Below are 27301 nucleotides of genomic sequence, written 5' to 3'. Positions count from 1 at the left end.
GGGAACAAAATAGTTTTTGTGAATCTAAAATTTTAGTGGCTTAATATAGAGAAATGTCCAGGAGTCTTATTCCTTTAAATAGCTCCCTGCGAGTGCTTTGTTTTAATTACATTTGCAGTATGAGTAATAAGTGATAGAAGTTCAATGTAATGTGTGGGAAAGGAGCTGGCAACATTATCACGTGCAAAGATAATTTTAGAGTGGGGAGAGACTTCACCGTTAGCAAATGGAATGACAGAAATAACTATATCTGTGTTTCTTCATTCAAAAAAAAATGCAATGCGAGAATACATATGTATATATAACGTGCTTCCTTTTTTGTCCTGGAGACTGGTGTTGCTGTCCTACTCAGCATATGGAGAGGAGTTGGGCAGTTATTGCTACTTAAACTCAACATACGTGTTGTAGTGGTTAATTACCTCTGCCTCCAGCAGGCAGGTGTTGTGGAAGTTTTAGAAATGCTTTGTTAATGCTTGTCTGGTTCGTCCATTCCTTCTCTTTGCCTTTGTGTAGACAGAGAAATTCAAGGGCAACACATTTCCTTGGAGATTTATTTTGGTTGTCCCGATAGGTTATGTTGGTTTTCTGGAAAGTTTTGGGTCTGATTGCGTCTTACTCTGGGGCGTTGTTTTAACTGGCTTGTTGCTGTGCTGCTCTCCTCCCCTTGAACGTTTCCAGAGGTGCCTGTTAGCGTGGTATGGCCGTGCATGACAGAGGGAGGCTATCGACTGTTCTCTGTGTCTCATAGCTTTAACTGGCATTTCCAAGTCAATTGATAAACCTGAGATGTTTGTCTTGCTCTTGTGTAAAGAATGTACTTTAGATAAATTATCTAACCAAATACTCAACAAAGCAAGGTTCGTGTTAAAGGCATTCATTATCTCATAAAAAGCTGTGATGTGGGGTGCAATAGGTGACAGATGGCCCAAAGACTTCCTTCTTATCTTTCTGTCCCACTTGTTTTAGCAGTGACACCCTCACCAGTATTTTTACGTCTGTATCTGCATGTATTTATTTATCCTTACTGTGTTGTGGTAGGGTGATCTACAGCTGGAGTAGCTTTTTCTGGGTAGGGGATGAGGGTGGCAGCGTAATTCATGCTGTGCTCTGCAGAGCAGAGCGAAGGAGCTGTGCTTCAGAATGTGCAGAGCAGTCTGTGGTACAGGTGGTGATGTGAGTCCTTCCACCTCCCTCTGTGCATCCTGCCAGCATGATGTTCATGACTATCCCTCCTCTTGACTTCCCTGTTGTCTGGCAAAGGCTCGAGAAGGTGCATGGTCTACAGCGTGTTTTGCTCTGAGAAGCTTGGTTGTCTTCCCTCAGTGATTCTTCCTTTTTCTCCCGTTCTTCCATGGCACATTAGCACTAAGAAGTTTAAATCCCTTGAAGTGATCGGGTGGTTAAGCCTTATTAATGATGCTGTTCTGTACTGTGTGGCTCTCAAACGCAACCAAACTTCTTCATCCTATGTTCCTGATATTTCAGCTGAAGTTATGGACTCCATTTTTTCCTTATTTTCTTCTGTTTGCTCCTTTAGGCTAAGGAAACTTTCTATTTTAAAAAGTGATTTTAATGTAGTGAAGTTGGCTGTAGCTGAGGGACAGCTGAGCAGATGTCTGTTGGGTAGAATGCAGTATTGACTGGTTAAAGATCTAAAAATATCTTCCAGGAATAATTTGAAATATCACTTTGTTAGGAAGATCTGCAGATGAGGAAGTAAATCAGTGCATAAGAAGGTGGACACCTGTTTAAAGACAGTGCTCGACAGGAGTGGGAGTGTGGTGCAATGACAAAAAGCAGCCTGTGCAGAATGCAAAGCAGGTACAGAGTTGTGCTGAGGTGAGGGGGAAAGGCATTGTCACAGATCAAATGAGGACTAACATCTAGTAATTGTCTCACCTTGATTCTTTTTTGCATGTTTTATGATGAAAGCAAAGATCATAGAAGTAAAATATTTGCTTCCCATTTTCATTATTTTTTTTAAGGAATGATTGCAGGGACAATAAAGCACCATTTTGGTTATCTGCATCTCAGCAGCGATTCAAAGGCAGTATTTTGATGCTTTGCTGTGACACAATGAAACAGCCCACTTGACTTTGTGGTTTTTAATCTCAAGAGCAGTCCTATCCTGCAGGATTACCTTTCATCTCCAAGGGCACCTTCAGGAGCTGAGGTTGCCAGCCCTGGTGTGTCCATTGATGTGATTCCCTGTCAGACAGAGGAGATAGAGGCTGCTCTCCGAGCAAGTAAACAGAAAGTGCGTGTGTTTATATCTCGGATATTGACTGACAGTAGTGGTTCATCTGCAAGTTTAAGCAGTGCTGATAAAGTAAATAGTGAAGCTGGCAGTTTAAAGTCTGTTTTATGAGGAGCATTACCGACAGCTCTTGAACTTTGTGTAGTGCCTGCACTCACTGGGTAACCGAACATGTTGGACATAATAAACCTCTGAAGAAAATTCGTAGTATTAGTGCAGAATACAGAGGTTAGAAAAGGAAAACAAACGCGGAGGAGGAGCTGATCTAGGAATCTAGTGTATGCTGTCACAACAGCCACAGCAAGAGCTGACCTTTTGGGCTACAGATGGCTGAAGACTACCTGCAGAGGTGTTGAATTATTAATGTTAACTCGAAGTATTTCTTTGCATCCTGCTATTTTTATCGCTCTGGAGGAGCACACTGAGATTTTTCTTCATAACAATTTATTTCTCTTAAATTTCATATTAAAAAAGCTATTAGAAACTGAATGCTTTTTGGTTTTTAGGTGTTTTACCTTGTGAATTGTACGGGTGAGCTGCAGAGGACTGTCACAGCTCTCTTCTTTTGGTATTTGAGCCGCTAAAGGGGAGATAGATTAAAAATGACGAGCAACCCTTGATTCGCAATCATCGTGTACAGCATGGTGCGAAAGGAGTGTGGAAGGTACCAGATTAGAGCCTGATGGTGTGAGTTACTGTTCAAAGGGCAGTGCGTCAAACAAGACCCCATTTCTGCAGTAAGGATCTGTATTCTTTCTGCCTGTGCACCCAGCAGAGAGAAGTTGTGTACATGTGGGACACATTCCGAGTTGCTCCTCTCCAAAACTTTTTGTTGGTTTTGTGTGCAGTTCTGTGATTGAGTGAACCAGGAAGGTCAAGTTTTTGTCTGCCTATTCAGAAGCGGATTTGCAAACTGGCATTTCCTCAGCAACACGTTTTGCACCTAAACCCTAGAAATGGTGCCTGACCTATTCGAGGGCACCTGGACAAAGTATTGCCACATGTCACCTCTTGGCTGGAAGCCTGTGATGGGAAGGTGCCAGGGAGTTCAGGATGCCCATCTCCTCCTGGGGCTGATCTGCCGTGTGTCCTGTTGTCCCCGGGAGAACCCCTCTCCGGCTCAGCGTGTGGCTTGCTGCCAGAATCCACCTCGCTGTGAGAAAGCCTGACTGATGTGGATGTGATGTATTAAACCTTGGGAAAGGGAAAAACTGATTTTCTGGGTGTTGCAGGGTGGACCATAACTGAAACTCCAACAGGAGAACAATGTTTTGTTTTGCTAAATATTGCTGTTCCTGCTCAATGCTCAGCGAGCTCCTTGTGGAAGTGTTTAATGATGTGTCCCCAAAATAGGGAATGTCTTGGAGTTGCCTGTGGAACACCTAGCTGGCTTTGCCTTTTGATTGAGAGGCTTGTGCTAAATCTATGTAAATGTATACAAATTAAAATGTCCAGAGAAGTCTTTAAGAAGGGGATGAATTTGCTGAACGAGTCGATGGAATTGACTGCTGGCCAATGAAGATTCCCAAATGAAAAGATATCCCAAAAGATATGAGGATTTATCAGTCTGGAAATCTGTCCCAGTATTTGTATTTAGCGCTGATAAGCTCACTCTCAGCTCTGTAAAATAATATAGCAGCATATATTTTATATTTAATGCTGACTTAATCTTGTGTTTGTATTAACTCACAGAAGCAATTGTAACTCATTGGCATAAGCCCAGGCAGGTTTATAACGGTTGAGTGTTCATCTGTGTAATGCTTAAACAGAAATTTTTCAGCTTGAAAATTGCAATGTAGGAATAAAATATTTATGGGTTTTAAAATGCCCATTCTGAAATGTGAGGTGAAGTTCTTACCACGAGATGCAAAGTTTCTCATAAATTGATTGCTTGACTTGGTCTTGGTATTACTTAAACTAAAAGGCAGTGCAGTTGCATGGTTCTGCTTAGTTGCTTAACCCATTCTTAGCCTATAACAGATCATAGAATCATAAAATGGTTTGGTTTGGAAGGGACCTGAAAGCCCATCTAGTTCCAAGCCCCTGCCATGGGCAGGGACACCTCCCACTGGATCAGGTTGCTGAAAGCCCCGTCCAACCTGGCCTTGAACACCTCCAGGGATGAGGCAGCCACAATGTCTCTGGGCAACCTGGGCCAGTGCCTCACATCTTTAGCATCTGATGAAACAGGGTGTCTGCCTTCAGTCCAGACTGGAATTGCTTCCAGGGATGCTGCAATAGGACAAGTTGGACTCCTTGTGATTATAAAAGCTCAGGTTTTCAATCGAAGCCATTCACAAGAAGATAATGGAATGTATTTTGTAACTGAAAAGAACTGCAGAAATGGGGCTAGTCTTGGTTTGTGATTCCTTCGGGCAATGTTCCTCTCTCATCTGCAAATCTGTTTTCTTTCAAAATGAAACAAGAGGTGAATTAAAGATATTTTACAAGTTCTCTGATCTTTAGTCTAGTATGTACGTTTGAATGTCAGATGCTTTAGTAAGAATATTCTGGATAGACACAGAAACACCTCTGCTTGCTTTCTCTGATTTCTGGTGGATTTAGGGTTTGAATTCAATGCTGTTGCTTCTCGGGAAGAACTTTTTGACCAAGTGGATTTTGCCATTTAAGTGTTGCAGGTTTTGTGACCCAGAGTTATTAAATAATTTTAAATTGCACGCAATACAAAATTCTGAATAATATCCAATTTTTTTTTTAATATTCTATTTAGTTTTTCTTTGCATACCAAGTAGAGTCTAGAGAGCAGAGTCTACAGTAGGAGCTTCTAAGGGTTTGAATTGAGCCTTTGCTGAGAAAGCATTTTGGACATGCGTTTCCCTAGGAATTTGCCAAATACTCTTATGCTTCATTTTTTAATTCTAACAAAAATCCATTGAAATGTGTTCCGGTGGAGATACCCTTGAAATGTAGGAAAGAAAATTTCCATTGCCTTAATGACAGATGATCGTGTCCTAGTGTGTCCTGTACTGATAAACTTTAAACGTGCTATGAAATTTCTGGTAGTGTGTTCTAAAGCGGCTTAGAAATAGGAAAAGAATTACTCTGTTTTTCGGGCTCTGCTTTCCTTTTGATCTGTAATGATTCAACATCGCAGATGGATGTTGAGCAGGAGTCAGAGGGGAGCATGGGGATGCTGTAACTCTTCCTGAAGTTGTCTCTTTATTAGCAGAACAAACAGTCGTGAATGCAATCCGTTGGGGAGGCAGGCGAGGGAAATAACCCCATTCGTCTTTGGGATCTCTTAGACTGTTACTTTTCATTACCGCTTTGCTGTCTGTTTTCAAGGAGAAATGCTTATTTAAAACACAGAACTTGGGAATAGAAAATAAATATCAGCCTGTTCAGCATCAGTCACAGATCAGATGTTACTGGTAAAATATTGAAAAATAAGTCAGTATTAAACCACAAATGGGAAATGATAACTAAATGAGACAGAAAAGATTGCTTGGCAGATAGTTTCTCTTGAAAGAACGATTTATATGTTTTTCACTTCTGATAAGTTTTGTCCTGTAGTTTTCTTTGTTTCCTTCTGGGCTTTAGTGCCTGTTTGTCAGCTCGTGGTCCCTTCTGGGGCTGCTCATGCTCTTTAATGCACTGTCCATTCTGCAGCCGTGTGAGCTGGCAGTGGATGTGGCATCCCGAGAAGGCATCCTTGTGTGCGGGTTAAAGCGCAGTCGATGCAAGTAGTTCTGTCATGCTCAGGTGTTTAGGAGGCATTATTTTGTTTTATCTTCTTTCTCTAAGATTGTATTGCCGAGCACGGGCACTCTCAGGCATGGTTGGTGCCTAACACTTCTGTGTTGCTTGACGTAGTGAAGGATTGATTCTGTTTCTTCTTCTGTTAAATGTGATTCATTTCTTACCTTTTCTTCATGCGTGGTTGGGTCAAGCCAAAAGTCTTAGCAGGGACAACGTGCTTTCTACTGATTTAAGCCCATCCGATGGAGTTTGGGACAGGGAAGACAGAAAAAAACGGCAACAAATAATAATTGTGAAAGGTGTTGCTTTCTAAATGAAATTCTTATCTTTTGTTATCTTCTCAAAAGCAATAGAAATGTTTCAAGTTCTATGTTGTAGTGAGTATTTATTGCAATGTAACAGGATGTTTTCATTGGTGCCCTGGTCAATTCCAGACCTGAGATGAGTGAGCAGGAAGAAAGCCAGGAGAGGCTGAGGGGAAACAGGGCAGTGACGTGTTGGGTGCCAAACATCTGTGCTACTGGGTAGAAAGCATTTAAAAATCCTTCCCCAGACCGAAGGGAGCTATTTTCATCCTTTGCTACTTCTGTGTGGCAGCCTGCATCATGTATGAGCTGATTGTTCACAGAGCCTGGGAATGGATATGCCGGTAGCTGAGGGTATGTAGAGTTTCCAGGTCAGCCCTGATCACCTTCAGAAACCAGACTGGTTTTTATAACATACACATTTTGGCCTGGAGGAATTGAAAAAAAAATTGGAACTATTCTCCCTTTTAGTAGTGCTGGGTATTGTTTTGTTCCTTTTAAAATCACAGAATTATAGAATAGTTTAGCTTGGAAAAGAACCTTAAGATCGCCGAGCACTGCCAAGTCCACTGCTTAACCATGTCCTTAAGTCTCCATGTCTTATGCATCCCTCCAGGGATGGTGACTCAGTCACTTCCCTGGGCAGCCTGTTCCAGTGCTTGATAACCCTTCCGGTGAAGTAATTTGTCCTAATATCCAATCTAAACCTCGCCTGGCGCAACTTGAGCCCATTTCCTCAATGTACCTATTTCCTGAGAATAGCTCCTGGTGCAGCAGCATGCAGTTCTCCAGCTGGTGAGCTTTGTGTCCTTGTGGGAGGGTTACGGACCTGCTGTGTTTTGTTTGGATAGGGAGGTAGATCAGTCAACACTTGAATGTTGAAGTAACTTTTTAGAGCTGGCTGCTTCACATCGTGTGAACAACTTCCTATCTGCCCGTTACCTTTGTAAATACATGGGGGTTTTGTTGCTGCTGTGATGGTTTGCATGGGAGTCATCACTGTAGTGAACCAGTGTTGTGCTGGGTTCTGTAATTCCGGGGCAGCGATTGCCCTGTGTCCTGATGCAATAATTTTCTAAATAAAACAAAACACAAGAGGGAAGGGTACAATGCGTGCGAGCAACGTGGAGTGGATCAACATCGTGTTGGTGGCACCGTTTTTAAGGGTAGCGGTTTGGTGTTGATAAAGTAAAGAGATTAAAACAAAAGATCAGAGGAGGAGGAGGATGGAGAAGACTTCCAGGGGCAGAAGAGTGAATTGAGTTGGCTGTCAGCATGGAAGTTTGCTCGCCATCAGGAGACGCTGGGTTTGGCTGCATGCAGTTGATGGTGGTGTTGCCTCCAGGCTACCTGACTGCACTTGGCTTTGCAGGACCCACCTTGGGTCTCACTGCCAATCTTCATTTTGTGAGTCACTACACTGTTACTGTGTATTGTTCTTAATTTGGTAAATTACTTTTACTGAACGTGTACTTAGTGCTAAACCTCAGCAGTGGACCCTTTCAGCTGATCTCTGTGTGCTCCTTGGGAACCCATGGGAAATGCCAGTGAGGGAATCCCCAGCTATACTCTTATCATATGTGTTCTGGAAAGTGCTGCTTCCTCGTTGTTAACTCGTGGGGATGAGTAACACCCACGTGATTGCAGCATTTTGTGAGCAAGAAGATAGTTTGGCATGAAGCTGTTAACTCGATTTCTTGCTAATTTTTGACTCTGGGTTCTGCATCATGGACATAGGAGTGAATGGACGCTGCAGAATTTCTATCCTGGCGTAGAGCCTGTTATCTCTGCTTGTTGTGAACAGCGTCTGTGCTCCAGTTTCTAGTTTCTTTGTAAGTTATATAGTTGTGTGGCTGTAGATTTTCTGCGAGTGCAGGGTTTGGATTTTTTTTTTGCTTTTTGCCTTCTGTTCTGCATTGCAACGAGCACTCGGGGAAAGTGGAAATGCACACGCTCGTGCTACAGACAAGAAAGGGAGCGCTGAACACACTCACATTGTGAGCCACATTGCTTCTTTAGTTTTCCTTCTCTGGTTTAGGTATTGGGATGAGCGATGATGCATGAGGGTGGTAAGACACTGGCCCAGGTTGCCCAGAGCAGTGGTGGCTGCTCCATCCCTGGAGGTGTTCAAGGCCAGGCTGGATGGGGGTTTGAGCAACCTGATCTAGTGGAAGATGTCCCTGCCCTTGGCAGGGGGTTGGAACTGGATGGGCTTTGAGGTTTCTTCCAAACCAATCTATCATTCAATGAGGGAGTTCAGCAAGAAGCATAAAGGTGTGAAATAATAATTTTCAAGCAATATTTTTTGCTAGCTATGGTGCTTAGTTGTAGTTTAATGCAGTGTTTTGGTCCCAGGCGAGGTATCGGTGGGTTTGGGTTTTGTAGGTTCATGGTGCCCCTTGTGGCTACAGGCACAGGTTTGTGTCTGCTGCCTGGTCAATGCTGGGGCAACAGCTCTAGGCAAGACCGGGAAGGCGAGCCAGGTAGTGATGTCTCCTAAAATGGGAATATCCAGAATAACTAACGTGAATAAAACAAAACAAAACAAAAAGACTAAACGCTTTGTTATGGTTTGGTTGGTCATTTGGGTGTTTTTTGCCTTTTAATGCATTTAATTTTGGTATTAGAGAGGACGTACAATGTTCTAGTCCTGATCAGGGATCCTGAATAGCACAGCCTCATGTTTTAATTAATGGACAATGACTAATTTGAAATAAGTTGCATAAGTCCAGCGATACCTATTTCCATGGTCTAGAAAAGAATGGGCTCTGGAAATAATAGTAAGGAAAAATCTCAGCACTGTTCTGTTCTATTTAAAAAAGAAAAATTCAATCAGTCATGCTTTGCTTAAAATAGTCCATGCTAAAGAGCAGGTAACAAAACTTTGTTAAAACCCTTTAAAAGTTGCAGTAATCATAGTTTCAACACAAGTGAAAGTCGGTTTTGTTTGTGCACTAAGCAAGCATTTCACTGTCTGTCTCTGCAGATGAAGACTGTCAGCGTTGCCTTAGTTTTGTGCCTAAATGTTGGTGTGGACCCTCCTGATGTGGTGAAAACAACTCCTTGTGCCCGCCTGGAGTGTTGGATCGGTAAGTGCTGAGGACTTCCGAGCTCCAGCTAACTGTGTTAGCCTTGTAAATACCGAGTCATCGCATATGCCTTCATCTCAAAGTTGTGTGTTTCCAGGACTTAAAACTGGGATGAACAAAGGGAAATCTGGCATCTGATTCCACTATGTCTATATGAGTTTGTGTCCAGTAGTAACTGCTGTCATAGGTTATTTCTCCTGCTTTGTTCTAAAATGAGATTGCATGGAGAAAAAAAAAATCTGTTAATTAGCTATTCAACTTTCTTTTAGTTGTTGTAGATTTATGAATATCTAAGGAAATCTCTGAGCAGTATCATCTTTAGAGCACTGTGTTCTGCAAAGGTTTTAAATGACTCTGCATCATATGGCAGAGAAATGAGTTTCTGTAACATGCATGGATTTCACTGCACGTTGAAGTGATGGCTCTGGGGTAGTTTTAATTGGGATCATGAATTCAAAAGACCTGGAATTATTCCCAAGGATGTCCTGCCAGCAGTTGTAACACCTGGGCTGGCTACTTTGATGCAGCATTGGACTAAATTCCTAGTTTTTTGTTAAGAAATGAAAAGTTGTCTTAGTTTTGGAGATCAAGTCTGATTATCAGGATGAGACAAATGGGAAGTAATGTTAGAAGGAAATACCTCGTGTAAGAAAGCTTTCTGAGAGAGATTTGGGTTTTATCTAGGAATTAAAAATGTTTGGTCTTCAGCAAGTAACACACAGGGACTGTAATCCTGAACTTGGGGGTTTACCGTGGGCTGCGGAAGCAAATTAATCATTGCACAAACTGAATTTCTTTAAAAGCTTTCGGAACGTCTTGTTCCTAACCTTGTCTTACCTGCTTTATGAATCACAGCATCTCATTTTTTTTCACCTAAAAATGCTGATGACTTTAATGCAGTTAAAAAGCCATGAGCACACACTAATGAATACATCTGTTCAGAGGAGAGAGCAGCTCTCATTTCTCATTGATAGACGAGTAGAGAGCAAAGAGAATGAGGAGCATTGCAGAGTCATTAAAATAAAGTTATTAGTGATTATCATCAACAAAGAGAATTTTGAATGCAGTTTTTTAATTAAGTTTCTAGTGTGTGCGTATACAAGTGCTCATTTCCATTTCTGGCCAACTTTAAATTTCTGAAAGAGGTAATTGCAAAAATGTCCTGGTTTTTTTTCCTTTTTCTATACAACAGTCCAAGAGAAGGTGATGCTGTGTATTGTGGAAACATGATGTCTTTGCCAGATGTGCAAGGAAGTGTGGAAATTATTTTGGTGCTGTTTACAGCTGAGCTGCTATTACAGGCTGGTGCACTCAATGCCGAATGGCCATGGCTGTCTTGGGCAGCAGCTACTTGCAGTTCTTGTTGTGCCTTCCAGGTGCACCCTTAAAACATTGGAAGGGTTTTGTCATTCTCCAGAATTAAGCCTTAGCTGAGACGTGTGCTACGGTGTCAGCCTGGCACCATTTGAGGCACGAAGAGCTTTGTGCCATGGTGATGCCAACATGCTGGCTGTTGTCAGGCCTTGGATATCTGCTCAGGAAGGCAGGTGGAATGCTCGCGTCACGGCTGTGGTGGCGTGAGCTATACTTAGACAAAGAATTTGTTTCCGTTGTTTGGCTCTTGGAATGGCACCAGTGTGCTTTATTTTTGTGTAGGGGTATTGTTAATAATGCTAATTACTCTGGAGGTGCTCCAGAGCCCATGACCTACATTCCTCTGCTATCAAAGTGTATGGGAAGATTTTTAGCTACTTCTTTTGAAGTTCAGTTTGGTCCTTTTGAAGGACTCCCCCTTCCTTCCCTGCCCCCCTCCCTGCCATGTGTTTATGCTGTTTTTTTGTCTCCTATCTTTAATTTGGGCAGCCACTAATTGCATATTAACTAACGCAAGATGTTGTGAGGCAATACTTTTGGGGCATTGCTCTTCAACATCTCAAGGGTATCTGCTCACCTTAGATAGCAAAGGAGCTCTTGCAGTTTGGAGCAGCAAAGCTGCTGCAGCATAGAGAGGTGTTTGTAGAAGGTATGGCAGCGAGTGCTGCAAGCGTGTGATCCGTCGTGGGGAGTAGGTGCCCATTCCATCCTAGAGACAGCTCTGGTGATGCCCCTGGAACCACAGCTGCAGCTCAGCCAGAGACTAAAATTTAGATAAGATCCTGGCTTTTATCCATTTAAAGAAAATAACTCACAAAATCCTCTTTTCATCCTACTTTATTATGCTTTGTTTCTAACAGTACAAGGTAGAATATTTGTAAAGATTTTAAAAAAGTAACTATTGATTTGGTTAAATGCTTTTCAATTACTTTATATTAGATGGCAAAATATTAGCTTCTAGGGTTTTGGGAACTTCTTAATATTATCAATTACATGGCTGTGTTTTTTTGAATAAAGCATATAAGCTGCAATTGTATCGGTGTGTATGGATGGTGGTAATTATCTAGGGATAAAATTAACTTCTTAAAAATTAGAAATGGCATTTAATCTCTGAGGCAGAAAGCAATGGAAGTAAATGAAGCAGGATTTTGCATTCATCAAGAAAAAATGTTGATCATCAAATATTTAACCAATTTAATTTTTTGTCATTATTTACTATGGAAACCTGTTTTTCAATATTAAAAGAAATTAATGTTATGCCTCTCCTGTGTTTCAAAACAAAATTGTGTTTATTACCTTCACAAGAGGCGTCTTTTTCCGTATTTGACAGTCATCAGTGGTTTTTAATTTGTATTTGAGCGAAGAATTTGGGGATAATTTTTTGGGTATTGCACCCCAGTAAATTCCATAGAGAATGTAATGTTTGTCAATTTGCAGTTAAATACGTTGAAGGAACCCACATTAAAACATCATTAAATGATCTCTAGTGCAAGCAGAACACCGGAGAGCAAAAGTGCAGAGAGTGTTCTTCTGCAGAGGGGGACGGTGTTTGTGCTTTGAGGCAGACTTTGGTCTCCCAGGTTGTAGGTCTGGATTTTACAGAAACATAATTTGGAATAGCTGAAGGTTTAAATGTGGAAATAATTTCTGCTTCCTGGCAAGCTGAGTGGTTCACTTGTGGTCAAAAATACTAATTTCTGTTCTGTTTCCCAGATCCTCTGTCCATGGGTCCTCAAAAAGCTCTGGAAACCATCGGTGCGAATTTGCAGAAGCAGTACGAGAACTGGCAGCCTAGAGTAAGTATTCCTTGGACCTCCCCTCTGTAGCCGACGATGTGGTACCTCTTCCTGGTAACATTCTGCACAGACTGAAAGCCAAGAGACGTGTCTGTTGTGTGGCATGGTGGTTTGGCAGCATTTGTTGCTTCCTTCATCTGTCAGTGCGAATAAATTCTTGCAAGCTGTCAGATTCTATCTCTCTCTCTTGCTGATGCCCCTCTGGGCTGACACCGTCTTTGATCACATCTGGGTGTTTGTTTAAAGCACTAATTACTTCTGTGATTTCTTTTTTTTTTTAGATTTATATTCCTCTGATTTTATTGCATTTCTGACATGTTTGGAAGATTTTAATTCTGGGTTTATTGCTTCTTCTATTGTAAAAATGTGTTTGACCTCAGCTGGCTCAAAATTGTGTCCTAAGCACTGCACAGGACTGTGGTTGTCGTTTGGAACAGCGAATGTTGACCAGGCAGTAGCTGATGAAAGCTTTTCCTTTTGTTGTAAAACATCATTTCAGAGCATTGGTAACTGCTAATTCCAACGTTACAACGTATGTAGGTTTTGAGAGTGAATGTTTTGGAGGACAGGAACACAAACCAGGAGTTAAAGAAACATGCGAGTAGCTGGCTGTTTATTTCTAGGCTATTTATGTTTTGTAACGTCTCTCTCTCTCACACTGGGAAGTGTTTTCCTTCTGGGTATTTTAATGTCCACACTTTCATGTGTGTTAGTAAATAAACTACAGAAAGGTCTATGGAATGAAATTTGAAGTCTGCAGCATTTTCCAAATAAATGCAATTCCCAAGCTAGAATCTTCTTTGCTGTTAACATTCCCCAGTCCGTTCATGTCCTTCTCCATATGCTCTAGGCAGTTTGGGTCAAAGTATTCCTCTTCAAAGCACCTGGACTATTGACTACTAAAACATAAATTTATCATTAGAACCGTGTAATGTGTAACCAAACAGAGGCATTAATTTCATTGAATGAACCCGCCTGTAGATTTGCTTTAACTTTTTTCCGTGTGGTGTGGCGTGCACACCAATCGCATCTTCATTTTTAAGGAGACATTGTTTCTTCTCTTCCTTTTAGACTATATTTAGTAATAATAATGATCTGTGGTTTTGTCAACACCAGGACTATATTTTTTGTTTCCAACATTGCTCACGACCTTATTTAATGTATAAATAATCTACGGAGTATCTCTGTAGTGCCTGTCGGTGTTTAGTTTGAGCATGGTCTGTAAGTGGAGAAGTTACTGGTATTTCTCTACTTCCTGTGTAGGACGACTGGTTGAGGAGGCTTTTGTGTTAGCAGTGCCCTTAGGTATTTTTGATCAGTCTTTATGTTTAAATTATAATGAGTTACATTCATTTCCTTGTTACTTTAGTTTTTGAAATCAGTAAAGATTGCTGCTGCTGCTTTGTTCAGGTCTCGAGCCCAGAAGCTCTGAACATCCCGGCTCCTTTGAGGAGACAGAGAACTTGGGGGCTTGGCTGTTTGTTTCCTTGAGTCTTCCATTCCTGCATGGAGGACCAAGACCTTCAGACAAAGGACAGGTGGCTTTGAGGTTGCCTTTACAGTAGTAAATATAAACTTTTGTTTTGCCAGGCACTGCTGAGGTTATTCTTCACTGAAAAAGGGGTCATTGGCGTGTGTTGTGAAAAGCAGCTGAAGTGTTTTGGTTTGTTGTATGCATTCAGAGTCCCTCCTCTTCCTAACTCAAACCTGATGGAACTAATGATCTATTCAAAGCAATTTGAGTGTAAATACAGCTTGCACCGGTTCTTCACCTATTGCCTTTGATACTTCCCTGCCTCCTTATGCAAAGTTGATGGTCTAGAACTGAGCTTATAATTCAGGAAAAGCTGAATGCACTGCCTGAGTGAGTCTTGCCATTTTCTGTGGGGCAATATTCACGTTACTAAATCTGTGGGCAATTTTCTGTGGGTATGCTTTTTTTTCTGGAGTGTTTTGTAAGTTTGTTTATGTAAGAAGGACCTGTCTTGAAGCACCTATGGTATGTATTTAAGACCAGAGGGTTTACTCTTGCATTTTTCCTCTTAGTGCATTTACAGTTTTTTAAATCTCTCTCTAGCAGCACAAGAATTTGGCAAAAAATTCAAATAGCGCCTGAAATCAACTAGGAAAGTAAAACATTTTGGTGGAAAGGTGAAAACCCTTTTTCTCTGCTCTTTAATAACCGCGTCCACATTCCTGAGGATGAGGGACAGGCACCCAGGAGCAGCAGGTACCCAGTGTGGGCCAGCCATGCTTTGCCTCGTAGAGTTTGCACCAAACATGAGGCAGCCACTGAGCTCAGATGTTTGTGTGCAAGGTGCCTGATTCTTCACCGTAAATCACAGCCCTTTGAAACATTGCCACGCTAAACACGTACCGTTTTATTGCACTCCACAGGGCTCTTGAGTTTTCTGCAGTAATAAAGAGAAGTTGATGTGCCATCTGCAATAAAACAATAGGAACATTATTGAATTTCCTAACCCTTCCATATAAATACTCATACATCTAGTTTTGTCTATTTCTCAGTGGTTTGGAATGGTTGAGGAATTGATAGAAGAAAGGCTGTTTCAGGAAAATGAATCGGTCTGGAAAAATAAGACCAAATCATTAAAAATCTTCTGAAATAGCCAATGTTACTGAGCTGCCAGTGTGGGTCCTCGCACCAGGAAATGCCTGTCGGCACAGTCTGACTGAGAACGCACAAGTGGCGCTAACTCCTGGGTAATGGAGCATGTCAGTAATAAATGCAGTGTGAAAAGTCCTGTGCCATTGCTACCAGTGCAGTCCTTCTCTGCTTATCATTGCAGGATGCTGTTCAAATACATGCCTGCGCTTGTTCTAAATACAAATAGCTTAGGTGAAAAAGCCTTAAAAAGGGTAAGCATGAAAATTCTTTGCTTCTGGAAGCTCCCAGGCTGCACAGCTGATGCATATTTCCTTCCAGGTCTTCTTGAGGCCCTTTCTAAATAATTTATCAGCTTGCCATTGCTTGAACTGTTTCTTCTGATTGAATTTAAGACTTTGCTTTATTGTTGTGTAGCTACATAAATTCGTGTGTGTGGCAGGAGTAAAAAACACTTCAGCTGTTGTTTCATCTGCAAAATACTGCAGTTAAACAATATTCAGTCACTTCATCACAATTCTCAAATGAAAATTTTATTGGGGGGAGGGAGTAGAAGAGGAGAAAGCTGTAGGCTTCATCTGTCTTTATAAAGAGTTTTCTGAACAAGTAAGAGTTCTTGCAATTCAGTGCAAAGATAATTTGGGCGCTAGTGGAGAAGTGGAAAGAGGAAAAAGGCAGCTGCTCTCTGATATTACGGTGGGTGTGGAGTTTCTCTGGGCAGGGAAGGGGTTAAACCTGAGGGTAATCTGGAAAGCAGGCTCAATTACAGGAGATAAGAGGAGTTGCTTAAGCAGCTGAGAAGGAAAGGAGGAAAAGGCAGTGAAAGTTAAGAGCACAGGACCCCATAGTGCCCAGCCTGACTAGAGAGGAAAGGCTTTCCTTGTCATCTGGGGAGATTTTAGGACCACTGAGTTAGGGAATGCCTGGTGCAGCCCAGGGAGACTGGGACATGCTGGTTGCAGGACCTCGATTAGAGAGTTTGGTAGGCAGGGTCAGGAGAACACCATGAAGCCTTGAGCTGAGACAGCATGTTGTATCCCTTTAACTGCCCCAAATAAAATACTGTAAATATCTCTTGGAGGTTCTTCACAGGCTCTGTATTTTAAATATGTAGGTAAGAAATCGACTGCATTGCAATGTTTTTTCTCTGCTTCTGGTCTTGGTTTACTGCCCTGTGCAGAACACCTCCTGTGGTGGGTGCAGGGTTGCAGTGAGAGACCATCTAAAGCGCTCCTTGGCATGTGCGGGCAGTAAGTAGCAAATATTTTCCCTGTTGTTTGGATGCAAATGTCATTTTCTTGGCAGCATCGCACATTATGCCATTCAAAAGGCAGGAACCTGCCTTAGTTTGAAAGTCAAGAGATCTTGTTTGGAAATAGGAATAATAGACTGCGAATTCCAAGTGCTGCTGCAGTGAGATGGTTTATGGAGGTGCAGCAGGTAGCGTGGATTTTATGAGCCAAAGTTACTGTTACTTAAGTCCCAGTTTACATCCATTTATCAGGAGACTTGAGCTCTTTGCTGGAACACTGCAGAGCTGGAGCAGAGGGGTTGGTGGAGAGGGTGAAGGTGTGACTTGGCTTTCTGCTGCTCCTCTGCACAGTACGCAGTTCCTGTTCCTGTGGGCTGGCTGGCAAGAGCGTGGTTCTCTGCATCCTCTTGGCTGGAGTTCTCTGAACTGGGCTGCATACTTGAACAGCACCCGTCACCCCGTGGGGAATGATCATTGTGTGCAGGATTGTACAGAACGCTATGAGATGAGGTTGATCTGTGATTGCTGGCTTCATTCTTAGAAGTATGCCAGACGTTATCTTTCTTTTCCCCCCTTTCTCCTATTGGACTTCTCATTACTTGGCTCCCACCTTTCCCTAGACAGCGGTTCCCTTTGTTTCCATTGCTGTGTGTATGCCTTTGAGAACGGGGCTGTGTAACCAAAGGCAGGGCTGTAGGTTGAATGAGGCACTGTTTACATAATTCAGGGCCTGCTATGAAGTTGGTCTGGCGCATACGCTTATTAAATCTGCATGAAATTACAGAATTCTTTTTGTTGGCTATGGCTTTTGACCAGTTTCTTTCTTTAACTCTAAACTGACCAGCAAATTCACAGGACCACGGGACCTTTTCTTCTTTTCTCTCATCTTGCTTAATAATTTTGATCCTTCTGTTGTGGTTTCTGCTGGTGAATCCCAGTGGCATTCCTGCACCAGGTGCTTTTTCTAACACTGTTCTCTATTCTCTGACAGAAACTTTCCCAGTGTTGTCACTGGAAGGTCAAAACCTGCTGTTGATAACTCCCTGAGGAGACACGAGGTGAGGTTAGACAAACCATCTCAGAGCAACTGGGGTTGAGTGGGACCTTTCCCAGTGAAAATTAATGTCTGAAGTATTTTCAAACCTTCCTTTTCTGGGGAGTTTGTGCTGTGTGGTTGTCCTGGTACAGCTGGCTGTGAGATCACTGAAACCAAATGTTTATGACTCCCTTGGGTGTCGTTTGTTAAAGATTCCTTTTTTTTTTTTTCTTCTTCATTTTAAATTTTTTTAGTTGTGCTCTTGCGGTACACAGGAGCCGTGGTCATAGAGGAGCATTGGCTTGAGCCGGGTGCTGTACAGAGGAGATGGAAACCACTACTGCACAGCTTGTAGGCTGAAATAAAAGCGATGCAAACAAATGGAACAGTACAAAGAGACAGCGGAAACAATAGCAGTTATTGTGATAGGATCTCCACATAACCAAACTCAGATTCTGAACAGACTGGTGGGTGTTACATCATGGTACAGTATAGAAGTAAGAAGTAGGTGGTTATAGGGGAGTTGTGAAAGGGCAGTCATCAGGTGGAAGAGAATATCCTGAGAGGAACAGATTAGGAACGGGTATAGATATAGGGTGGTAAGTAAACTTGGTTTGCATGTGAGGTTACTGAGAGAAACAAGGCTTGGAAGGCGCAAAGAAACAATAGCAGAGCTGGAAGAGAGGATATCTAGTGAGAAATTACAAATGACCCATTCCTCCAGCCAGACCAATGTGTAGTTGGCACATTCATGAGGTCCATCAGAGAGTCCTGACAGCCTTGCTGCTGGAACTGTGATCCTTGTGAGCTGGACTGTTACAGAAATAAAGCTCTAGTTATGATACACCGGAGCTGAGCACCATGATGGGCTAGGAGAACAGGAGAGTTCTGTTCTCCACTCTATTTCAGGTGGACTTCAGTTGGATGTCTTTCTTTGATGTGTAGGGAGGTTTCAGGGGAGGGGAAAAGAGCTCCGAGGACCCTCGTAGCACCTTTTGTTGTCCATGGCCCAGTGTTTAGTGTCGGTTCCTTTAAAGAAGCCAGTTGGCCACTGGAGGGACAGGCCCTGGTCTTGGGGAGGTTTGGAAGTGAGCCAGTGAAGAGGCAGAGGTGCAGAGCATTCGGATAATTTCCTATACAGGTGTTTCAGTGGGATTTTGCTTTTGTAGAGAGACCTTTACTCCAAGTTGAAAGTCAGTTCTTCTATGGAATTTGGGAATTTTATATCCTCTGCTAAGTAATGTAGTGGAGTGCATAAGGTTTCTGTAAGATCTAACCCCAGTGAGGTATGTAACTTGTTGTCTGTCCATTTTCCCCTCTCCCTTCCAGTCTATTCCGACCAGCAGCTCGAGGGCTTCTGTACCTCCCTTGGAGTCACCAACACCAGCAAAGCCAGAGAGCTTTAAACTTTACATACCAAAGAATTTTTTCGCCTTTACATCTACTTGCCTAAATAAAACAAAGTCAATTACAGTATTAATTTTTCTAATACAAGTGCTACATCGTTGTCTTCCTTTTTCTGCTCTCCGCTTCCTTCTTTTTTGCTAAGACTGTCATCTTCACTGTGTTGATTGTCTCATAGAATTAGTTACGAGTATTCCATTATAGCTCCACCTGAGTGGATACCCCTGGAGTGAAGGAGAATGATGAGCTGTGAAAGGAGATGAAAATCCCGGATGGGGAAGGACAGGAGAAATCTAGAAGGCAAGATTAAATAAACTCTTAGAAAGCCTTTGGAAAGGGTGGCTTGAAAGCAAATGTTGGTATTGGAGAGCGCCTGCATCCAGTGTCCTGAGTCACCAAGAGCGGTGAGTGAATGATAGTGTGGACACTGTCACACCTCAGTTCTCCTGCTGTTCCTTACACAGTTCTCTTTTTGATGCTTCATCACATACATTAGTGTCACTTGTTAAGAGACAGGCAGTGACATATCTGAACTCATTAGCCTGGCAGATCTAGGCGTGTTTTAGGTCTTTCCAGCCCATTTAATTTACATGGTTGTACCCATTCTTTCACTCAGTTCAAAGAGGTGCCATAGCCAAGGAGAAGCAACTGCAGCAATCTCTTATTAAAGTCAACCTAAGGGAACTGAGGAGGCCGATACTAATCCCAGATAAGCATATTTGTGCCTTTTATGTGTGCCATTAATATAAGCAGTTAGCTGAACTATGATTCTATGTGTTCTCTTTCCCCCCAAGTTGTTGGTGCCAGGTTGAGGCTCCCAGCAGCGTGTGTCCCATTGTATTTAACTATGCAGGATCCCTTTTAAATAAGGGATTTTCCTGTTTTTTTTTCTAATCTGGTATCACGTGTTGTGTGATGCCTCTTGCAGCTTGCATCCACCAGTGAGTGATGGTCTCTGAGGAGACAGCTCCTACAATACAGATAGATGATTTTTTTTAATGGCAAGTCTTCAAGGAAACAGTGATGCTTTCCTGATCAAACAGGGCTGCTCCTTTCTCTCTTCTGGTCGGCTTCCCAACAGTTCTTAATTTCAAAGGAAGTACAGCCAAGATACTTGAAACAGATAATTTAAAGCCTCTACCTTTTTGTGCATGTTTTCTGTTGTTGATGTTGTTGTTTCCCTCATTAGATATTTCTAGGCTTTGATACGGTTTCTGAGGTTTCATTCCTTGTGTTGCTTACTTCTGCCTAATTAATTGGTAAGTTGCCTGCTGTACATCAAAGGTTGAGCATTTCCTAAAGAGTAACTAGTTAAGCATGAAAACTAATTGAACACATGACCTAATTATTGGTCTCTCTGTGAGTCACCCTTTTCCTTTATTTCTATAGGGTTTTTCTTTTAAAACAACAGCAAACACTAATTGCTCCTGCAAAAGAAATGCTGTAGAATTCCAAAGGGGAAAATGTAAAATGGAAAAACTTGTTCTTGCTCTCCCTGCTCTGCAAATGTAGGAGCATGTAACAAAAAAAGGAAGAAGACATTGTGACCTTGTTTAACAAAAGCAGGTTTTCCTAAGAGGACTATGTTTGTTGTTTTTTATTTCCCAGCAGCCTCTGGAATTTGGCAGCTCTTTCAGGCTCTGTAAAATTTTGCTGTATCAATCCTTTGCTGTCTTGTTAAAGATCAACTGTCTTCAGCAGAAACCAGCAGGCTTTTCCAGAAAGAAAAAAAAAGTCTATCATAAAAGAAGGGTCAACAAGTAGAAATGCTAAACCCAGTTGTTCACATTCTTATTCTGCCTGAAAAATAGTCGTGGAGTTTGACTGTTTGTGCTGTGTTCACAAAATATGCCTCTAGAGAAACTGGTAGTTAGGCCAGAAAAGCACAAATTGTTAAGTATGGTAAATGGTGAAAGCCACTTTTTGATGTCTTGTGAATACGGAGAAAATCGGGGCAGATTAAGCAGGATCTGACTGGTAGTTTTCCTTTCGATAGTTCTCAGAGTGATCTGCGACCCAACCACCACTCATCCACAGAATCGCTTGGCAGGGGAGAACATGAGACTAGGGTCACAGTTTAAACCATCAATAAAGATGTGTTGCATTGAAGCTGCTTTCTTTTGTGCTGAGAAATCTGAACTAGGGCACCTATTTTCTTCTGCAGTCGAGGCACGCAGCGTCGGGAAGGAGTCGTGGTGAACGACTGTGGAGGTTTCAGCATCTTAAACCACTGCATAGGTTCCCTGGTGTTTTGTAGCCTGAATTGTAGCAGAGTATCTGTAGGCACTGCTGATGCAACTGCCTTCGCATCAGCGGCAGTTCCACCTGTACGTCAGAAATCTCCTATAGCAGTGATGGCTAAAGGATTTGGGAGTGAGCTGCACACGTGGAAAGCTCCCCGCTGCGGTTCTGGGGCTCAGTCTAGGCTGACTGCATGTTTTAATTCTTTTGATAGTGAGGAAAATAAAGTGCTAAAAATAAAGTGGAAACTGTGAAATTGCAGCAGTGATATACTTAATGCAGATTTCTCCGAGATTCTTGGGGAAAAATGAGGCACAAAAAGGGAAAAATGGTTACAGGCATGAATTGATGTGAAGAAGTGTGTTCAGAAGCTGGAAAGACAGGGAAGTGTCATTAAACTGTTTAGTGTACTCAACTGTTCATGCATTGCAGAGCAGCAATGATCCGGCATTCTGGAACTAAGTCAACAAACTTGCAAAATCAGTTTGGTGGGGAAATCCTCTGGGCCTTTGCTGTTCTTGCTGAAAGCCTCACACACTGCAGGCAGCAGTGACCTTGGATGAAGGAGTTGGGGCAAAGGGGAAGCTCTTGGCGAAGACTAGAAAGATAAATTTGAACCACAATTTAAAGGACTTTTAACTTGTAAGCAAACAGAATTTCTTCTCATTTTCTTAGTAATGTGGCTGCTTAGGTTTATTTAGGTTAGTATAATCTAATTATTTAGGTTAGTGTAGAGGTTTGGCACTCTTCAGTATCACTGAGCAGCTGCTCACGGCACCGTTGGGCGATGGTGCCTGCGTCAGCCGTGCTCTCTGAGAAGCAGACCTTCATCGCTGCAGGACAGAGGCCCCAGAACACCCACCGCTGTTTCTGCACATTTTAAATGGCTCCTCTTGAAAATGCAAAGAGCGACCTGGTGACAGCTCCCAAGTGCGTGTTCAGGTGCGTCTCTTGTGTAGGTGTACTTGGTAAGGGAGCTGCAAAAGGCATGAGGCCACCAAGATCCAGATTCTTACTTAAGCTACTGCCTTCCCCTTACATGCTGCTTTGTTTGCAGAAGAAATGGTCCCCCACCAAGGCAGAACTTCCTGAAACTGCCTCCAAAATGCTTTTCTTTGCTTTATTGTCCAACATCTGAACTCCTATTAATTTTGAAGTTCTGTATTTGAATGCAGTCATTCAGTAAGTGTGCTTTCTCTTGCTTTGCTTTCCATAGTCTTCTGACAGCAAGATCCATTCACGTTCTATACTTCCTCACGGTATTTTGTTGTTAAAATGAGACCAGAATTGGCAGACAAGCAAGATTTATGTATTCTAAGGTATTTTCACATGACCATTGTACTCTTAATGTCAGTTTGTCCTAAGATGTGAAGAAAGACTTGATATTAGAAAGGCTTCTTGAAAGAGATAAGCCGCTCTGCCAGCTCAAATCTGATTAATGTTTTTCTGTAATTACCACCCAGCCTCTGTGTGACCTGGTTAAAAATACCTTGTCTTTGTGTTCATGACAGTAGTGAATGACTGGTGATTAGAGATGAGAAGGAGCCTTCTGCAGATCCACTGGCATCGACCCTGGCACTCTTTATCTATTAAACACCACTGGCCATCCCTGGGACAGGGATTCAGTCACTGCAAACCTGGGCATGCAAATGATACTGTATTGTAGACAACTGAAGCTTCTTTCCAAATAGACATCAATTCTGTGCAAAACCGAGAGCATTAACAAAGAAAACTGTTTACATTTTTATTTATATTCCTGCTCATCTCTAAGGCAGAATGAGAAAAGCCTGAAATACCTTGGTTTTAACTCCTTTCATATGGATCTTAACAAAGCACAAACCTCTGCACAATTGTTTTTTCTTTTTCTTGAATCATTAAACTGTTTAATGAAGCAATATTCAGATTAACAAACAATTATTTTGCAGTTGGAGGAAAACTTGAAATTACTAAATAATTATTTAGTATTGAAAAGATGAACTTCTTATCCTATGGTGAATTCAGGGTTAGCAGTACCTCCTGTTGAGGACAATTCATGTTGACCAGAATCGTGGTCAAAGATGACTAGTCTGAGGATTCTCTTACCCACCAGATTCTGGTCCTGTGGCCTAAACTGCTGTCCAAGACATGGATAAGTTTATGTTTAAGGAACAAGAAGATGCAGTGCCTGAAATTCTAAAGAGCTATTAAAATAGAGATTATAATAAAGGAATAGCACTAAAATGACACCGTTGCTTACAAGTTGCATTATTTGACTAGGCAGGCTTTAAAGATGTGTCCTGGTATGTACTTAAAATCCTGTTAGAGGGTTTTGTGATGTGACCCATCAAAGCCACCGAACTGTCATCAGACTCTGAGGATCTGGTGTGTAAGAAGCAGATTTAAGTTCTTTTAGTATTTGCTTTGTTTAGATATAAACAATTATATACACAGCCATCTCTAAACATTTGTTTTATTTGCATAGATAGGGAAGAGTTCTTGCCATACAGGACAGACTGGTGGTTAGAATTTCTATCAGTCGTAGAGCAGACTTCTAGTGTGGAGCAGCTCATGACTGCTGGGAAACACATCTGTATCCTGAACCCAGTGTAGCAGACAGACTGGGTTTGTAGTCTTGATTTTTGTCCTCCCTGTCAACATCAGTTCTCATAAACATGCTGCTCGGAGGTATGTTTTAGGAAGTATTATCGAATATTGAATCCACGCAATGAAGATTAGGTACTTTAGAATTCCTTTCACATTGGACTTAAAAGCAAGGTCAAAGACTCTGCAGAGGAGAGGTGAAGTCACTACGCTGCTGACTACAGTCAGGTGAATAAATGTTCCACCCTTACAGCTTAGCTCCAGTAATGCATTTCGTCCTAGACATCTCGCAAATTAAGCTGTTTAAGTCTTGGGCTGCTTGTGAATACATTAGTGTGTAGGAGACTGAGGTGGATGTTTAAAATGCAACAAATATCTCTAGAGGACTTGCCCAAGATTTGCAAGAGTCTTCCTCGTGGCTTAGTTTAGCTTTTAAACTAAAGTATCTCTAAGTTATAGTACATGATCACTGTAATTAATAATTTTCAAGTTATCAATAACTAATAACTTTATCACAAACATTTTTTCATTGCCTGCATTAACCAGTTTAGGCTGTTGCTTGTAACATCAATTTGGGATTTCCAGCATACTCCCTTGTACTTAAATATGCAGGGTTTATTAACTTTGATTAATCCTCATGAATTTACATCGAGGTAATTTCATGTGCCCACAACCTAAAATTAAAAATCTAAAAGGTGGGTTTTTTTTTAAAAAAAAAAAAGATAAAGCCTGGATTCTGTTGCTCTGATTGAGAATAATTTGTATTTGCATCCCTGTGTTTAAACCCGAGAGTTATTGTGGTTGTATCAGCTTGGGCTTACAGGCAATTGAATTTCTGATTGATTGATAGGAGGTATGAATTGAAACCACTTCTTCCATCACTGAATTGATCTCTGAAGTTATCACATCACACACTCTTGCAGCTCTTGTTTCTCTGCTACCCGTGTTTTGCAGTCTGATGCCCTGGTGCTGCAAAATCCTGCTCTGGCGCTCATGTTTGCCGGTACAAAGAAATGGAACAGCAACGTTGCATCAGTGCTGATGTTGTGCAAGTCAGAAAACCCTCTGTGAGACTGCAGGCTTCGTGCCAAGGTCTCTGCTAGACACGGTTTGCCAGGTACTTTAGGACAAGCTTGTCATACCACTGTGCTCTCCTGGCTCTCCAGCAAGCTGGGAGCGGCTGCAAGGTCATGTGCTGCCTGTATGGGGTTTTGGTCTTACGGAGATTTTGCTGCTGTTTCCTTTGGGGTGGATGTGGAAAACAGCTACACGAGATCGAGTACATTGCTTTTGGAGGAACTGTCAGACCTCCTTTGGAGAAAAGGATCCAGATTTATTACTCTCTCTATTATTTATTGCTGTAGTAAGGATTGTTTTAAACAAATGCTTGTGATGAGGTCATGCAGAACATGTCGCTGCATGAATTCCAAAGATTGAATCTCTTTTTGACTGATTTCCTGAGGAAGCCAGGCTTTTAAAACGATGCAGCGTGTGATTGTGTCTTGCTCCCACCATACATCCCAGCAATCGTAACTCATTGCTTGCAATTTTTAAAAGGGCTGAGAATTCAGAATGTAAATTTGCTCTATAAATTTTATCAAAACAGCTGGATGGAGATTGGGACAGCCTGTGTGTTGTTGCTCTCCTGATCAGCTACAGAACAGGCTGCGGTCTGAGCCCTGCTCATGCCACACATTAACAACTACGTATGGGGAGGGAAGAGAGAATCCTGTTAACACACAGACCTTTAGAAGGAAATCCCATCCGGTTAGGTGATAGAAAATCTAAAATAAGAAGCAAAGTTAGGGAAAATTTGGCTTTATGCTACTGCTCATGAAAAAATTCTTTTCTGTGTAGATTGTTCATTTGTTGTGAAATTGTGCAAAAATAAAGATGTTCTTGCACAGTTCTAAATTTGTCTGTTCCTTGATGTGTTTCCAAATCCAATCTAAATTCTGGATCCTAAATCTTTCTTTGATGCAAGGAAAAAAGGTTGGGTTTGTAAGTATTAAAATCAAATCATGGTGAATCACAGGACTGAGATATTTATAGTGGGTTTGAATGAACCAAAGAACAGAGTAGTTTTGTTATGAATGAAGAAGGTCGCTTTTCCCTAAAACAGCTTCAACATCAGAAGGTGTGGAAGTGGCCAACCTGGTGTCACTGGTAGAAAAGAAATAACAGCGTCGTGTAAAGTCCATAGAAATGCATTTCATTGAAAAGAAATTAGCAGGTATAAAGCAATCAGTAGTGCAGGTTGTTAGGAACTTAAACTGTCAGTGTGTTTTGGAAGAATTTGCGGAAGAAGGGGATTGGAGGGAAGTGCTGGTGTAGACCCCAAGAGGTCTGCATGAAGCTCAGTCCCTGAGGAGAGGTTAATCCCTTTGATCAGTTCTAGTGCTGTCGGCTGTAGTGAGTGAGTAAAGGGGAATAACTAAAAGCCTTCGGGGTAGTAAACTGAACTGGACCAGCAGGGCTGTTTCTGCTCAACAGCCAAAAGTTCCCTAACAAAAGCACTGGAGGTGTTTTCAAAGAATTTCTGAACGTTGAGAGAAGAAATCTAGTGTGACCTTTAGAGAAATAGAAACAAGGGTGAACTTTAGCATCCAGTCAAGAACAATAAAATTGAAGTTCCAGTACTTATAAGGGCAAAAAGACTGGCACAAATCAGAGCTCCCTTTCCACTGCACTAGAATGATTTAAACCTTTTGAGAAGCTTTCTGAAATGTTTTGACTGTGTTTTTTATTTTCCTGCATGCCATTACACAATGATTTCACAGAATGCTTTACGAATACGTAAGTAAGTTTATGGTGACACTAATTTATCTAAGCAATTCCTGTTTTAATTTGTTAAGTGCAAGTATAAATGCTGCTGTTCCCCTGCTGCTTCTTTAGTCGGTGACGATTAGTGTTGTTTGAGGCATGTTTTAAAACAGAATAGATCCTTATTGGTGTGGTGTATACTTAAAATGCTTAACTAGTTACTCTAAATTTTGCTTTATTATAAGTATTTGTTATTTTAGTCTTCTCTTTTTTTCCTAAAATTTTCTTCTCAATAATTTCAAAAAGGTAGTTGAAGTCACTTAAGCCAGGATTTACCAGGACTTTGTAGCCTCAGTGCCTGGAGAAAGAGTATCACTTGCCATCCAAACCCAAATGCACATTCCATTCACAGAGCTGATTTTTCTAAGCTCCGTGTGAAGCGGCAGAGAACGACAGCAGGTTGTGGTTGGGGATCCGGCGTCGGCCAGGTCCTGCCTCCTCCGCTGTTATCACGAGAAAGATGTGATTCAGATATACATAGAAGTTATTATCGCTATTTCTGTCAGTGCTACTGTGGGAAGTTTTTCTTTTGGCTTATCTGCTATATATTCATGTCATCCTTATGAAGAGGGTTTTTTTTGTTGAAAGTCTTTTAATAAGCCCTCAGAAAGGCTGATGGTAACAAAATGTTCCCACCCCACTGCTGTAAAAATTCCATGTTCTGTAAGAGAAGAGCTGGGCTCACTTTGGCTTTTGTGGAGGGTTTTGTTGAGCCAGCTTGTTATCCTGTGTTACTGATCACAGGGCATCCTGCTCTGTGATGCTGCTGACGTGGCGGGCAAAGCCTAGAGCAATGCTGTG

General features: G+C 41.8%; 1 protein-coding gene across 2 annotated transcripts in view; it reads left to right on the top strand.

Moving 5' to 3' along the window:
* Nucleotides 1–27301, top strand: part of RPTOR (regulatory associated protein of MTOR complex 1) — a 155322-nt gene that overhangs the window by 6154 nt on the left and 121867 nt on the right. For both annotated transcript variants that reach the window (XM_054083336.1, XM_054083335.1), the window contains exons 2-3: nucleotides 9269–9371; nucleotides 12459–12541. In XM_054083336.1, the coding sequence (XP_053939311.1) occupies nucleotides 9269–9371; nucleotides 12459–12541 (186 nt within the window). The remainder of the gene's footprint in view (nucleotides 1–9268; nucleotides 9372–12458; nucleotides 12542–27301) is intronic.

The sequence above is a fragment of the Cuculus canorus genome, chromosome 18, assembly GCF_017976375.1.
Source record: "Cuculus canorus isolate bCucCan1 chromosome 18, bCucCan1.pri, whole genome shotgun sequence".
Lineage (NCBI taxonomy): Eukaryota > Metazoa > Chordata > Aves > Cuculiformes > Cuculidae > Cuculus > Cuculus canorus.
Note: the sequence above shows the minus strand (reverse complement) of the source record. Positions and strands in the feature narration are given on the sequence as shown.